This window comes from Nanorana parkeri, unplaced genomic scaffold (genome assembly GCF_000935625.1).
Source record: "Nanorana parkeri isolate BGI_ZX_2015 unplaced genomic scaffold, ASM93562v1 scaffold490, whole genome shotgun sequence".
In the NCBI taxonomy this organism is placed as follows: Eukaryota; Metazoa; Chordata; class Amphibia; order Anura; family Dicroglossidae; genus Nanorana; species Nanorana parkeri.
In genome coordinates this window covers 567,770-580,873 of record NW_017306758.1, presented here as the reverse complement: position 1 = coordinate 580,873, position 13,104 = coordinate 567,770, and the positions used below count along the sequence as shown (strand labels likewise).

The window sequence follows — 13,104 nt, the reverse complement described above, 5'->3', positions numbered from 1 at the left end:
AAAGATAAAACGGTTGGATCGAAGTTATGGTACAGGCCAACATGGCGACTAATTGGCGTTGTCATCTTGCCATTAGATGTTAAATACACATGATCCTGAATACGCTTTGAGAAGGGCCTGATAGTTTTCCCCACATAAAATGCGCCGCATTGACAGGTCATAAGATAAACAACCCCCCTAGTTTGACAATCAATACGGTCCCTAGGGGACCATGGTTGGCCATTAGGGAGTTTGATAGATCTGCCTTGTGTAATGAATTTACAAAAAATGCAGTGCTCACATTTGAAAGTTCCCATGTGGGCTGTTTCTCTTGCCTTTGTCTCTAGATGGTGGCTATGTACTAGCTGGTCCTGTAGGGACCTGGGGCGACGGTATACAATCTCCGGTTGGGCTCTTATATACTTAGAAACTATAGGGTCTTGTGATAGCAGATGCCAGTGTTTGTCTAAAATCTGTTTGACTTGATTAAATTGCTTGGAATAGCGGGTAATTACTTTAACTGTTGGCATTTGTTGCCTCGCCTGTTGTTTGTTGGACGTATAAATTCGTTTCTCCCGGGTTTGTAGCTTGGCCCTTTGGTATGCTTGTTTCAAAACCCGTCTACTATACCCCCTTGCGCATAAGCGATCCCTAAGCTTCGCCGCCTCTTCCTCAAAGAGGTGTTCCAAGGAGCATACCCGTCTCAGCCGTAAATACTGGCTGTAGGGTATGCTCCTTTTTAGCGGGATCGGGTGTGCGCTGGTTGCGTGCAGGATAGTGTTTCCTGCCGATTCTTTTCTGTAGAGGCCCGTGAAAATTGAGCCATCGTCGTCGACTCCCAACTTGACATCTAAAGGTGCCCATACACTGCTCGATTCTCGTACGAGAAGCGGGCGAAATCCCGCGATCGTACGAAAATCGAGCAGTGTGAACTAAGACGTGCAACCGTTTCTACTGTACGGTCGCACGTCTTTTGTGGAGCCAACATGCTTGAAAACCAGCCGAGAATCGTACGATTCTCGGCGGGTTTCTAGCCTGCTAGCCTGATAGCTGCGTAACGGGCCGGTGTGCGCACTGCCTGTTCTGCATTGCCGTCATCGGAAGCCCGCCCCTCAGCCGGGCGGGCTTCCGATGATCGCAAGTACGATCTGCCCGTCCAAGTTGGGCAGATCGTACGGGCTTTTAATGAGCATACGACCATCGCAAGACCAAAGTCTTGCGATGGTCGTAAGGTGTATGGGCACCTTAAGAATGGGATAGATTTCTGGTGACATTGCATGGTAAATTTTAGATTAACCCCTTCATGACTGAGCTTGTTTTTGGTTTCTGTTCGTAAATGACTGACACACTTTTGACATTTTTGCTGTGTGATTCTTTCACGTCAGTAATATACTTTCTTACAAAGTGCACCGATACATATTATATATTGTTTTTTAGAGGACAGATAGGGCTATATATTTATATAACATACATGTGTCTAATGCCTCACTTAGGACAAATAAAATATAAAAAAATAGGAAAAAAAACGTAAAAAAAAACACTTTTTTCCCAGTTTTGATTTGTAGTATTTTTTTAACAAAACCAGCACAGCTAAAAAAAAATGCAATACATACATTCATTTATTTGTCCCTTATTTTTTTACACTTTTTTTTTTACACTTTTCACTTTTTTTTTAAACTTAAAAATGTTATTTTATTTATTTAATTATATCAAGCAGTCATTGTGAATTAATCTCACTATTACTGCTTGATAAATTAATACATTTTTGGTTATTATCAGGCTGCTTCAAACTTCAGAACAGCCGATAATAAGTTAGTGACACTGATCCTGCAGCAGTTCAGGATTCAGCGGTCACTGAATGTTTCAGAAAACTGAAACATTCTACTTTCAAGAATAGATACATTATGTGTCTATTTCTGAAAGTCAAAGATAAAAAAAAAAGCCAGTATAGCTTGAGAGAGATATCTCTCTCGATCTATATGAGCTGTCAGAATGCCGGCAAAAGCCGGCATGTGTGTCCGCTCTGCTGTGACTCTCAGACACCCGATATTAGGGTATCGGGTGTCTGAAAAAGGTTAACCCTTTCATTAATGGATGCCTAGATAGTTAGACATCCATTACTGAATGGTAACCGCTGATTCTCAGCGGTTACCAGCCTTCTAGTGCAGCAAATAACTTGTCACGTACAGTGTACGTGACAAGTCATTTGGTCCCTTTGTGGCGGGGCGTACAGTGTACGTCTCCCGTTACGAAGGGGTTAAAGTTGTTTTGCTGCAGAAATGAGACAAACATCTCCAGTTCCTCTTTGGAACCTATCCAGATCATAAAGATATCATCTATATATCTTAGCCATGTGAGGATGTATTCTGAGTATCCATGGGCGTCTAAGGAGTGGAATAATTCACACTCCCACCCCCCCCCAGATACAGGTTGGTTGTATCTGGAGGTAGTAGGAGCCGTTGAAAGTAAAGACATTGTGTGTCAAGATGAATAGTAACAAGTCCAGTATAAAGTTGTTATATAAGATAGATGAATTGGTTCTTTCCTCCAAGAACTGTCTGATGGTTTGTATGCCTTTGGAATGGGGGATGCTGCTATATAGCGCCTCTACGTCGATTGTGACCAGCCAGGAGTCAGGCGGAATCATGATTCCATCTATACTTTTTAGAAGATCAGATGTGTCCTTTAAATACAAGGGTAAGGCAATCACATGGGGTCTTAGATAGTCATCGATCATCCGACTGGCCAATTCAGTGAGGCATCATTACAAACTATGTAATACAAAAATAGCAATGTTGCTAAAATCCCACAATTTACAGGAAATCTTTCTACTTTCAGAATCAAACTCCACTGAAGATAATTTAACATTCATTAAAACAGCAGGGGATAGCAGGGAATTTCCACAGCCATGGCCAACATGCACAGCACAGGAGGAGATGCTCAATTTGGGCTTTACAATTGGTTCCTTTTTACTAAGTGCAACGACTCTACCCTTGGGTATACTGATGGATCGTTATGGGCCTCGTCCACTGAGATTAGTGGGAAGGTGAGTGTTTTACAACAGTTTAATTATAAATTTAAACAGATTGGTGATTCTTAATAGTGGGTTTTATTCTATTATCCAAACTAAAGTTAGAACTTTACCCTTATGTTTAAAATGACAACAAAGACCCTTTTAGAAATGTTTAGTAATGACAATCTACAGAGAGATACGTATAGATAATTGCAGACTTTCTATTCTTTGCATAACCTATTCTTATTTTCCTCCCTATTCATCTCACAGTGGCCATTTTTTTTTTTACTAAGGGCAGATTAATCCATCTCCCTTTTGCTTCCTGAATCTCTGGTACATGTGACTAGGACATGTGACCATGCACATCATTTCAGGGGGAAAATGTCTTTCCCTGAGATATTGCGAGATTTTGCAGTTTACAGATCAGTTTTCCAAGCAATGCACTGCTGATGTAGCCTTCCCAGGCTGCATCTCTTAGGCATGGGCTACATCACTTTTGTCTAAGAGGACCAGGAAGTGGAAAAACAGTAATTGTAAGTAAAAAGAAAAATAGGTGTATTTAACTAATTAATGTAACTAAGATAATGGGAGCCGCCCACGGGCTCTTGCTGTCCACAATTATGCCTTGCTGTGTCATCTGTTCCAACATCTGCTTGACTTCTTGATAAAAGGTGTGTAGGTATGCTTCTGTTCCGTTTCTGGATGGGTGGACTCTCCTACTCAATCTCATTGCTACAGCCCAGGTCAAAATTCCCCTGTGAAAACACCTCTGACCACTTATCCATTAATCGCCTTACCGCTTCCGCATTAGCAGGTGACGGTTCTCAGTGGACAGCTGTATGAGTGGTAGTATCTGCTATCCTGCCCATGCTTGGTCTGTTCCTGCTGACCATTTGGCAATGTTCACTTTAGCTACATAGTGTCATCCACAGAATTTCAGGAGCTCTATGTGGTCCACCTTAGAAGCAATCATGCCTGTAATCAGGGCCATTTCCGCCACTGGGGGCAGACGAAGTGGAATAGTCATGCTGTTACACATCCTGTCTAGCACGTTGCCTTGCCGAACTACTGTGAGGGTTCTAGCAACAATAGGGGTTATACCTAAGGGTAAGGGTTCCAGTATGACTGGGACACCTTGCAGTCAATGGCACGATCCGACATTCATGGGAAGTACAAACTCTTGGCAGGGAGGTGTTACGATTTCAATCCCAAAGGGAACCCTTACAATGCCAGCTTTTTCCTTGATGTTTGCTGTACTGATTATATTGCTGACGTTCAGAAATATAGTATTGTCTTTTGGGCACTAGATGGCCCTGTGGTGCAAAGCTAGTCTGTATGTTAGGTTTCTATATGTATGCTTATGTCTATGGTAGATATGTTTCCTGTTTGATGCTGTCTTCCTGTATACATGTATGCAGCATTCTTATAAGCAAGTAAAACTTAATTCGGCATTCCTCAAGATCTCAGTTATTCCTCTAAACACATAACCAAAAGGTTATGGGCCCAGACACTAAACAGAAAACTGCAAGTCAACAAGTGCTGCATCCAAGCTGCTGAAAGATTCAGCAGTTCAGATATAAGGTTTGCAATCGCAATGGAGCGTAAACCAACTGGGCGAGGCCATTGGAGCACGGCTGCTAATTTCTGTGGGTCCATGGAAAACCCCTTGTCTGAGATAACATATCTGAGGAATGTGACTTGGACTTGATGAAACTCACACTTTTCGAGTTTACAAAATAGGCCATTCTCCCGCAGACGTTGGAGTACTCGGGCTACATCAGCCTGATGGTTAGCCAGTGAGGGAGAATGGATGAGTATATCATCAAGATACACTACAAACACATTGTTAAAGCATATCGCACAACACATCGTTTATGAATTCCTGGAAGACAGCCGGAGCATTGCATAACCCGAAGTGCATTACCAGGTACTCATAGTGGCCACTTTGGGTATTGAATGTTGTCTTCCATTCATGGCCTTCTTTAATACGGACCAAATTATAGGCTCCCCTTAGGTCCAGTTTTGTGAAGATCTTAGAACCCTTGAGTCAAAGAGTTCAATGATAAGAGGTATCGGATACGCATTCTTAACGGTAATACGATTGAGCCCTCTATAATCAATGCATGGTCGAAGCTCCCCTCCCTTCTTTTGACGAAAAAGAATCCGGCCCCAGTCTGAGACATACTCTTCCATCGCTTTGTACTCCGCAACTGAGCGAGGATACACTCTACCATGAGGAGGGACAGACCCAGGGATAAGATCAATGGCACAGTCATACAGTCTGTGAGGAGGAAGAGTACTGGCCCGAACCTTATCAAACAGATCCGAGAACTCCCTGTACTCTTCAGGCAATTCGGAGACAGAAGCAGTACATAGGAATCTCGTGGGTCTTCACAAACATTTGGCAGAACATAGATAAGACCAGGACAAAATCTCAGACCTTCCCCAATCGAGCTTGGGATTATGGGTCTGGAGCCACGGATAACCCAGAACCACCGGAAAGTGCGGGGAGGAGATCACCTGGAACTGGATCGTCTCATATGTAAAGCCCTTACAGCCATGGTAAGTGGAGCGGTCTGGAGGGTGATGAGTGCAGGCTGTAAGGGTCTGCCATCAATGGCCTCAATAGCCAACGGAGTGGTACAAAGTTGTGTGGGTATCAGACTCCAAGAGACAAAAGAAGCATCAATAAACATACCCGCAGCACCGGAGTCAGAGCTAAAGTAACTGAGGAGTCTGCCCATGAGAGTACCACAGTGACCAGATGCTTCTCTTTAAGGAGCCCTGGGGTCAAGGAAACCTCACCTAAGATCCGACCCCTATGGAGTCTTAGGTACAAGCGTTTCCCGGCCATGTGAGACATGACCACAAAAGATGACCTGCGAGGCCGCAGTAGAGACATAGCCCCTCCCATCTCCTAAAGGCCCTATCAGCCTTGGACAAACATGTAACTCCCAGTTGCATGGGTTCAATATCTCCAGTAGACAACTCACCAGATGGTGAGGATGGAGAGGGAGGTGTGGGAGGGGAGGAAAACGAGGGAGCCAACTTGTTAAGAGGCCTACGCAGGCGCTCTTTAAACGAGGTCTCTCACGGAATCTGGCGTCAATGAGAATCAGGAATGACACTAGCTCCTCCAGATCGCTAGGCAATTCCTTAGCAGCCACTTCATTCTTGATATTATCGGAGAGCCCATGGAAGAAGGCTGCCACCAGTGCCTCATTATGCCAACCTACCTCTACTGCTAGGTTACGGAATCGTATGGCATACTCGGCTACAGTTCTCATATGTCCATCCTGCCGGATGGACATAAGCTGTTTAGCAGCAGAGAGGGATCGAGCTGGCACATTAAATAACCATCTGAAGGAGGCCACAAATTCTGGGTAGTTGAAAATAATGGTGCGGATTAGCGGATTAGCCCAGGCTAATGCTTTATCCGTCAATAAGGATATCAAGAACCCGGCCTTCGCCCTGTCATCAGGAAATGCCTGCGGAACCAACTCAAAATAGATTCCCACCTAGTTCAGGAATCCAAGGCAATGATTGCGGTCACCCCCTTGGCGTTGGGGTAAGCGAGCTTGACCCGACATGCCCCTTCCAGGGGTAGGTTTAGGAGCAACGGAAGGACCAGCAGGGGTAGTGGCAGGGCCCAGAGGCGAAACATTAGCTGGGCCAAATGAGCCATGTGAGAGAGCAGGGTCTGCAGGGCATGAGCAAACCGCTCCATTCTTTGATCCTGCGAATCAAGCCTGGTAAAAATAGTCTGCAATGTAGGGGGACTAGGGTTTACACTAGCACCACCCGGATTTATGGCCTTTGCATAATGTCAGAGCTCAATGAAAACCAGACAAGCAAAAGGTCCTAGTTAAAATATTTATAACGAACATTGTCTACAGGAGCACGCAGAATTATAAACCGGAAAAAGCCAGAGTCAGGAGCCGGAGTGTGTAGTCATTCAAGCCAGGTCAGGAACACAGGAATCAGCGTAGTCAGAAACAAGCCAGGAGCAGGAGCCAAGAAATCAGCGTTGTCACGAACAAGCCAGGAGCAGGAGCCAGAGGAGAACGTCAGCCAGGATCTTGGTCATACACAGAATCAGGATACTCAGAGCAGCAGGAATGCACTAGCAGGAAGACCACGCAAGGGCAAGGTCAGACTGGACTGAGTGGTTCATATATAGTGAGTGGGGTGACATCATCACTCAGAGACAGGAAACTCCCATCTGACACGTTCAGATTATGCTCTCCTGTCTGGCCATAAGAGGGAGCCTAGGAGTAGTGAGCAACGTTCCAGAGTCTGCTTAGGCAAATAAGGAAACACAGGTGAGTGAAATGGCAGCCAAGCCAGAATGCTGCAAACCAGTAAAGTCAGGGTGGAACCTTGACACTAGGCAGCCTTGCATAGTCATAGAGTGCGCTTATTAACGCTTTAGAAACCAGACCTGATCAGGAACGGACACTAGAATACGCCAAAGGAAAATGAATCGATGAATATGGCAGAAGGAAAGAAAATATGCATAATAAAGAAAAAAAAAAGCCCTTAAGATGCAGGAGAGCGCAAAGCAAAACAAAGAAAGCAGAGCGTGTTTTTGCTGTAAAAAGAGTGGTCATCTCAAAAAGGACTGTTCAATCTGTAAATCAGAGCAGAGAAATAGAGAGGCACCTAAAAGAGAAAGAGCTAAGGCAGCCACATAGGAAACTGCAGGCACATCATGGAGAGCTACTTTTAAAGTGATTCAGAACAGTATACCACGCAGATGGTATACACAACAGAAATTGATTTCAGTGCAAAGGACAAAGTCTTCCTAGCAAATGGGTAAAGTATTACTACAGAAGGTAAAGGTCAAGGATTCTTGAACTGTATCCACCTTCAGGGGACAAGCAGAGTATCCTTGTGAAAAATTGACTGTATGTTCCAGACCTAGAAGGAAGCCTTCTATCAGTGTAAACCCTTGCTAATAATAGTTTCATAGTTCAATAGTTCAATTCAGAGGTGATGAATGTACAATCCGAAACAATAAGCAAATCCTCGCAAAAGGAAAATTGGAAGAACAGATAAACAGACTAATTACCGCAGACGAACAAGTCAAGACACCCACTCATAATACACACAACAAATATATCCACCTATGGCACAGACTACTAGGGCACCGAAACCCAGAAACCATAAAGGACATTATAAAAAGAGGCTTACAACAAGAAATAACCGTACTGCCCTGCCAAATGTTCATGACATGCAAATGCTGTATGGCAGCAATGGCCACACGTACCCCACTTCCACAGGCCACTCAAAAAAAAAAAAGCACCCACTCTTTGGAGCTCATACACAGTGATGTGTGGGACCAATGCAAACTCCCACATCAGGCAGCAGGAACATATATCTGATGAAGCACAAGAATGAAACATCAGAAAAACTTCAAGCGTTTGTAGCTATGCCCAGCAAGAAATTCCAACGGAAACACGGAAATATGGCACACCGACAACAGAGGGGAATACATCAGTAGGGAAGTGGAATCATATCTGAAGAAAGAAGGTATAGTACACCAGACAACCACACCATACACTCCTGAACAAAATGGTGTAGCAGAATGGAAAAAAAAAAAAATCACACTCTTGGCCAGAAATGGCCAGATGCTTGCTGTCAGATGCCAACCTACCTAAAAAGGTCAGAAGCAGTCATGACTGCAACATACCTACAGAACAGACTACCATCAAAAGCCGTTGAAAGCTCCCCATTTGAAATGTGGCATGGATCGAATTCTAGCCTAGGGCACATCAGAGTGTTTGGCTATAAAACTTACGGCTATATTCCAAAGGAGAAGCAATCCAAATTGGAGAACACAGGCATTGAAGGTATTCCTGTGGGCTATAGTGAACAAAGTAAGGGATATAGAATCCTAAACTCAACGACTGACAAAGTGACAATACGCTGCAGCTTTTTTTCCGATGAGAACCCATCACCAGAATCAATGATCCTGGGAAGTTGTGAAGTAAATTCGCAAATAAACCAGCAAAGGAAGCAGAAAAGATTGAAGCCACACAGGAGTCAGAAAAAGAGGTGGGACTCAAAATGGATAAGTCAAACTCCATGTTAAATTTTGCTGAACAACCGGAAATTAGAAGATTCATGCACGCAAAAAAGGGAATACCAGCCTGCAAGCTGTCATACACTGCTAAGACACAGCATACTCGGACCAATATTGTAGGATGACTTAGAAAAATTACCAAAACGTGAAGCCAATCAATGGCGACAGGCAGCAAAAGAAGAAATAAAATCACTCAAAGAAAATAAAACGTGGACACTTAGAGCTTCCCTTCAATGGCAGAACTATAGGAAGCAAATGGACTTTTAAGGTGAAGCCTGATGCAGAAGGAAATATCCACAAATACAAGGCCAGATTAGTTGCCAAGATATACTCCCAGAAATTTGGAGAAGACGAAGATGAAACATTTTCTCCCATCGTAAAACACTCCACTATCAGCACACTCCTTAGCATCTCAGCCGGGAAAGGCATGCAAGTGAGACAACTAGATGTTAAAACTGCTTTGCCATATGGAGACATTAAGTAAGATCTCTACATGAAGCAACCACCAGGGTTTGAGCAAGGACAAAACCTAGTGTGTAAACTCCCTTAGAGCATCTACGGACTCAAGCAATCTGCAAGAATGTGGAATGCGTATGTGAATGAAATACTCACGAAAGAGGGATTCACAAGAAGCAAAACAGATCCCTATCTTTATTCTAGGAATCAAGAAGACAGATGGATATACATTCTTATTTATGTTGATTCCTGTCAGCTCCATGGCAGCACACGAATGGGTTAATCCCTCCCTCCTCCCCTAATCAGGATCGTAACTCATAAAAGCTGAAAGAGTCCCCTGGCTTGCCGTTCCTTTTTTTTCCTCCTACATGTCAGGATCTGAGCACGGTGCCTACCTAGCAGGGATAAAGTTCTTGCTGTCCGCCTTCTTCTTCTACCTCCTTCAGTTGGCGAAGTCCCTGTGAGCCCTTTCCTAAATGGTGCAGGTCCATGGTGGCGGTGTTGAAACGCACGCTGTGCATTCCACTGATGTTTCCGCCGCTGGGGACCTTCCGGCCACTGCATTGTAAGACTTGCGGCGGCAGGTGGAACGCACCCAATACGTTTCACCCAGGCACTTCCGCCGCTGGACGAGTTCTGTTTTTTGAACAAGAAGGGGACTATAGTCAAATAGTTCACAAACTAAAACAAAAAACTTTGAAATTAATGAGCTAGGAAACAGTCACTATCTGGTAATTCAAATAGAGAGAGAAGGAGATGGAAGCTACTGTATCTTCTCAACCAAAGTCAGAAAATTGCAGAAACTTTGGAACAATTCCACATGCAAGATGCAAAAGGAAGTAAAAACACCTATGGAACCAGGCTACAAAAAGAGCAATGAAGCAGAAAACTTTCTACCCAACAATGGCATGTAGCGCAGAGCAATCGGAAAGCTACTATACATCGCTACTGTGACAAGACCAGACATAGCAGCAACAGTCGGCATACTCGCTAGAAAAGTTGCAGCACCCCGTCAGCTTTTAATGAACATGGGCACAGACATGTCAAACCCCATCCCAATCTTTGAAGACAACCAGGGTTGTATAAAGCTGACACAATCAGAAAGAGTCAACCCTAGAACCAAGCATATCGCTGTGAAGTATCATCTGCTAAGTGACACTCAAGAGCAAGCTATTATCGAAATGTAATATTGCTCATAAGGAGAAATGACTGCGGATGCACTCACCAAGCCATTGCCAAAGGATTGTCGCAGTTTCCTTCGAGAGAAGCTGAATGTCATACATATAGCAACACATATGCTGTTGAGAAGGGGTTTTGGAAATACAACAGCCTATGCTGATATGTAGTGATTGTATTGTTGACATTCAGAGATGTAGTATGGTCTTTTGGGCAGTAGATGGGTTTAACTGCTCCTCGAACCTGAGCTCCTCGGCAGAGCTCAGGCCGGAACCAACACATGGCAGAGCCCAATGCATGGCAGAGTGCAGACGAGAACCAACACACGGAAGACGCAGACCAGAACTAACGCACAGCAGAGCGCAGGCCAGAACCAACACACTGCAGATCCCAATGCACGGCAGAGCGCAGACCAGTACCAACAAATGGCAGAGCCATACGCATGGCAGAGTGCAGACCAGAACCAATGCAGGGCAGAGCCCAACATGGCAGAGCGCAGACAAGAACCAACGCACAGCAGAGCACAGACCAGAACCAACACATGGCAGAGCCCAATGTATGGCAGAGTGCAGACCAGAACCAACACACGGCATACACAGACCGGAACAGCCGCACGGTAGAGCACAGACCTAAACCCGCACACAGCAGATCCTAAAGCATGGCAGAGCGCAGACCAGAACACACTGCAGAGCCCAACGCACAGCAGAGCACAGACCAGAAGCAACGCACGGCAGAGCGCAGACCAGAACCAATGCACGACAGACCCCAGCCCCAAACTAGTGTTATAAAACAATGTATACTGGTCAGCTCCCCGTTACATAAAGAAAAGGCAGTATCCAGAGTGTGGCATTCCCGCAGTATGTGTGCAGCAGCCCAGAGAACGTTGCCATGGAAACCAGGAAGCTTTTAGAAGCCCGGCAAGTTGGCTCTACATCAGGGGTCCTCAAACTACGGCCCGCCAGGGTCCTTGACCCGGCCCGTTCGGCCACATGACCCTTGCCATAGGTATCAAGGCCAGATTAAGGGAGCTGCAGCTCCAGGCCCCTACCTTAACTACCTCCCGGCCGTCCGTTGTAATAAAACGGACGGCCGGGAGCTCTCTAGATCAGCCGCTCCCACTTGCGCACGCGAGCGGGAAATACCATAAATTTAAAAAGAGGCAGCGATGCCTGTTAACATACAAGCGATCCGCATGTATAAGCTGCGATAAGGATCGCTCCCTCCGCGCCCCCCCTCCCGCTCTCATGCTGGTCCCAGGTTCCGCTGTGCCCGGTGCGAACCTGGGACCAGCATAGTGCCTCTCTGACAGGGGATAAGAGGGAGGTTGGTTCACGATCTCCCTCCGGGCCCCTCTCCGCTGTAGGAATGCGGAAGTGATGTATATTACATCACTTCCGCATTCTTGTGTCACTCTCCAGCATCAGACGCTGGAGAGAAGTTGATGAAGCAGATCTCTGCTTCATCAGCTTCTTCGGGGGTCCTAGGTGACATTAGGGGTCTTGGAGACCCCTGATGTCTCCAGAAAGAGGACCTGTCACATCGTTTGCTATCACATAGGGGTTTTTCTTAGCCCCCTATGTGATAGCAATAAAGTTAAGTGGAAAAAAAATTGGGAAAAAAATTCAAGTTTCCCAAAAAAAAATCCCCACCTATACATACACCCATGCAAACATGCGTCGGGTGCACATACCTGCGAAAACGACGATTGCGCCCATTACGCCGCACATGTTGCATATTGCCGCGAACGTCAAAGTGAGAGCAATAATTCTAGGGCCATTAATCACTGATAACACTAAACTGATGAGCGGTAAAAGCTTTTAAAGCGACGTCTATAGTCACTTTTGGGTATCTTTTTTTATGCGATTTCGCGAGTGCGTGCAAATTTTAAGCTTGACATGTTTGGTGTCTAATTACTAGACTTGACCCCGTCTTTTATGTTTTACCATAAAATTGGGTGATAATAAATGTTTCCTAACATAATGTAAAAAAACTACTTTTTTTTTCAAAATTTTCAGTAATTTTCCCGAAATATAGTAAAAAATAAAAATCTCAGTGTTGATTAAATACCACCAAAAGAAAGCTCTATCTGTTCCCAAAAAATGGTATAAAATTAATTTCAGTACAGCGTTGCATGATGGAATAAATGTCAGTCAAAGTACTGCAGCGCTGAATACTGAAAAATGGCCTGGCCAGGAAGGGGGTCTAAACATCTGGTCTTCAAGTGGTTAAAATAGGACTAGCCGCCCTAAACAACGTATAGCAATCAATCGGCCGGGTCCAGGGAGAGATCGTCATTCCGCCGGCCCCGCCTGGGTGTCAGGGAAGACACACAGGCTGTTCCGGAAGCTTTACAGCTTCTGTGTTCGGCCTGCGTGGCTGCGCCCTTTCATCTCAG

At 45.0% G+C, this 13,104-nt stretch overlaps 1 protein-coding gene across 1 annotated transcript in view; it reads left to right on the top strand.

The window, feature by feature from the left end:
• The window catches only part of LOC108790637 (large neutral amino acids transporter small subunit 3-like), a 213,740-nt gene that overhangs the window by 37,806 nt on the left and 162,830 nt on the right, over window positions 1-13,104 (top strand). The window contains exon 2 of the mRNA XM_018560943.1: window positions 2,818-3,025. Within this exon, the coding sequence (XP_018416445.1) occupies window positions 2,818-3,025 (208 nt within the window). The remainder of the gene's footprint in view (window positions 1-2,817; window positions 3,026-13,104) is intronic.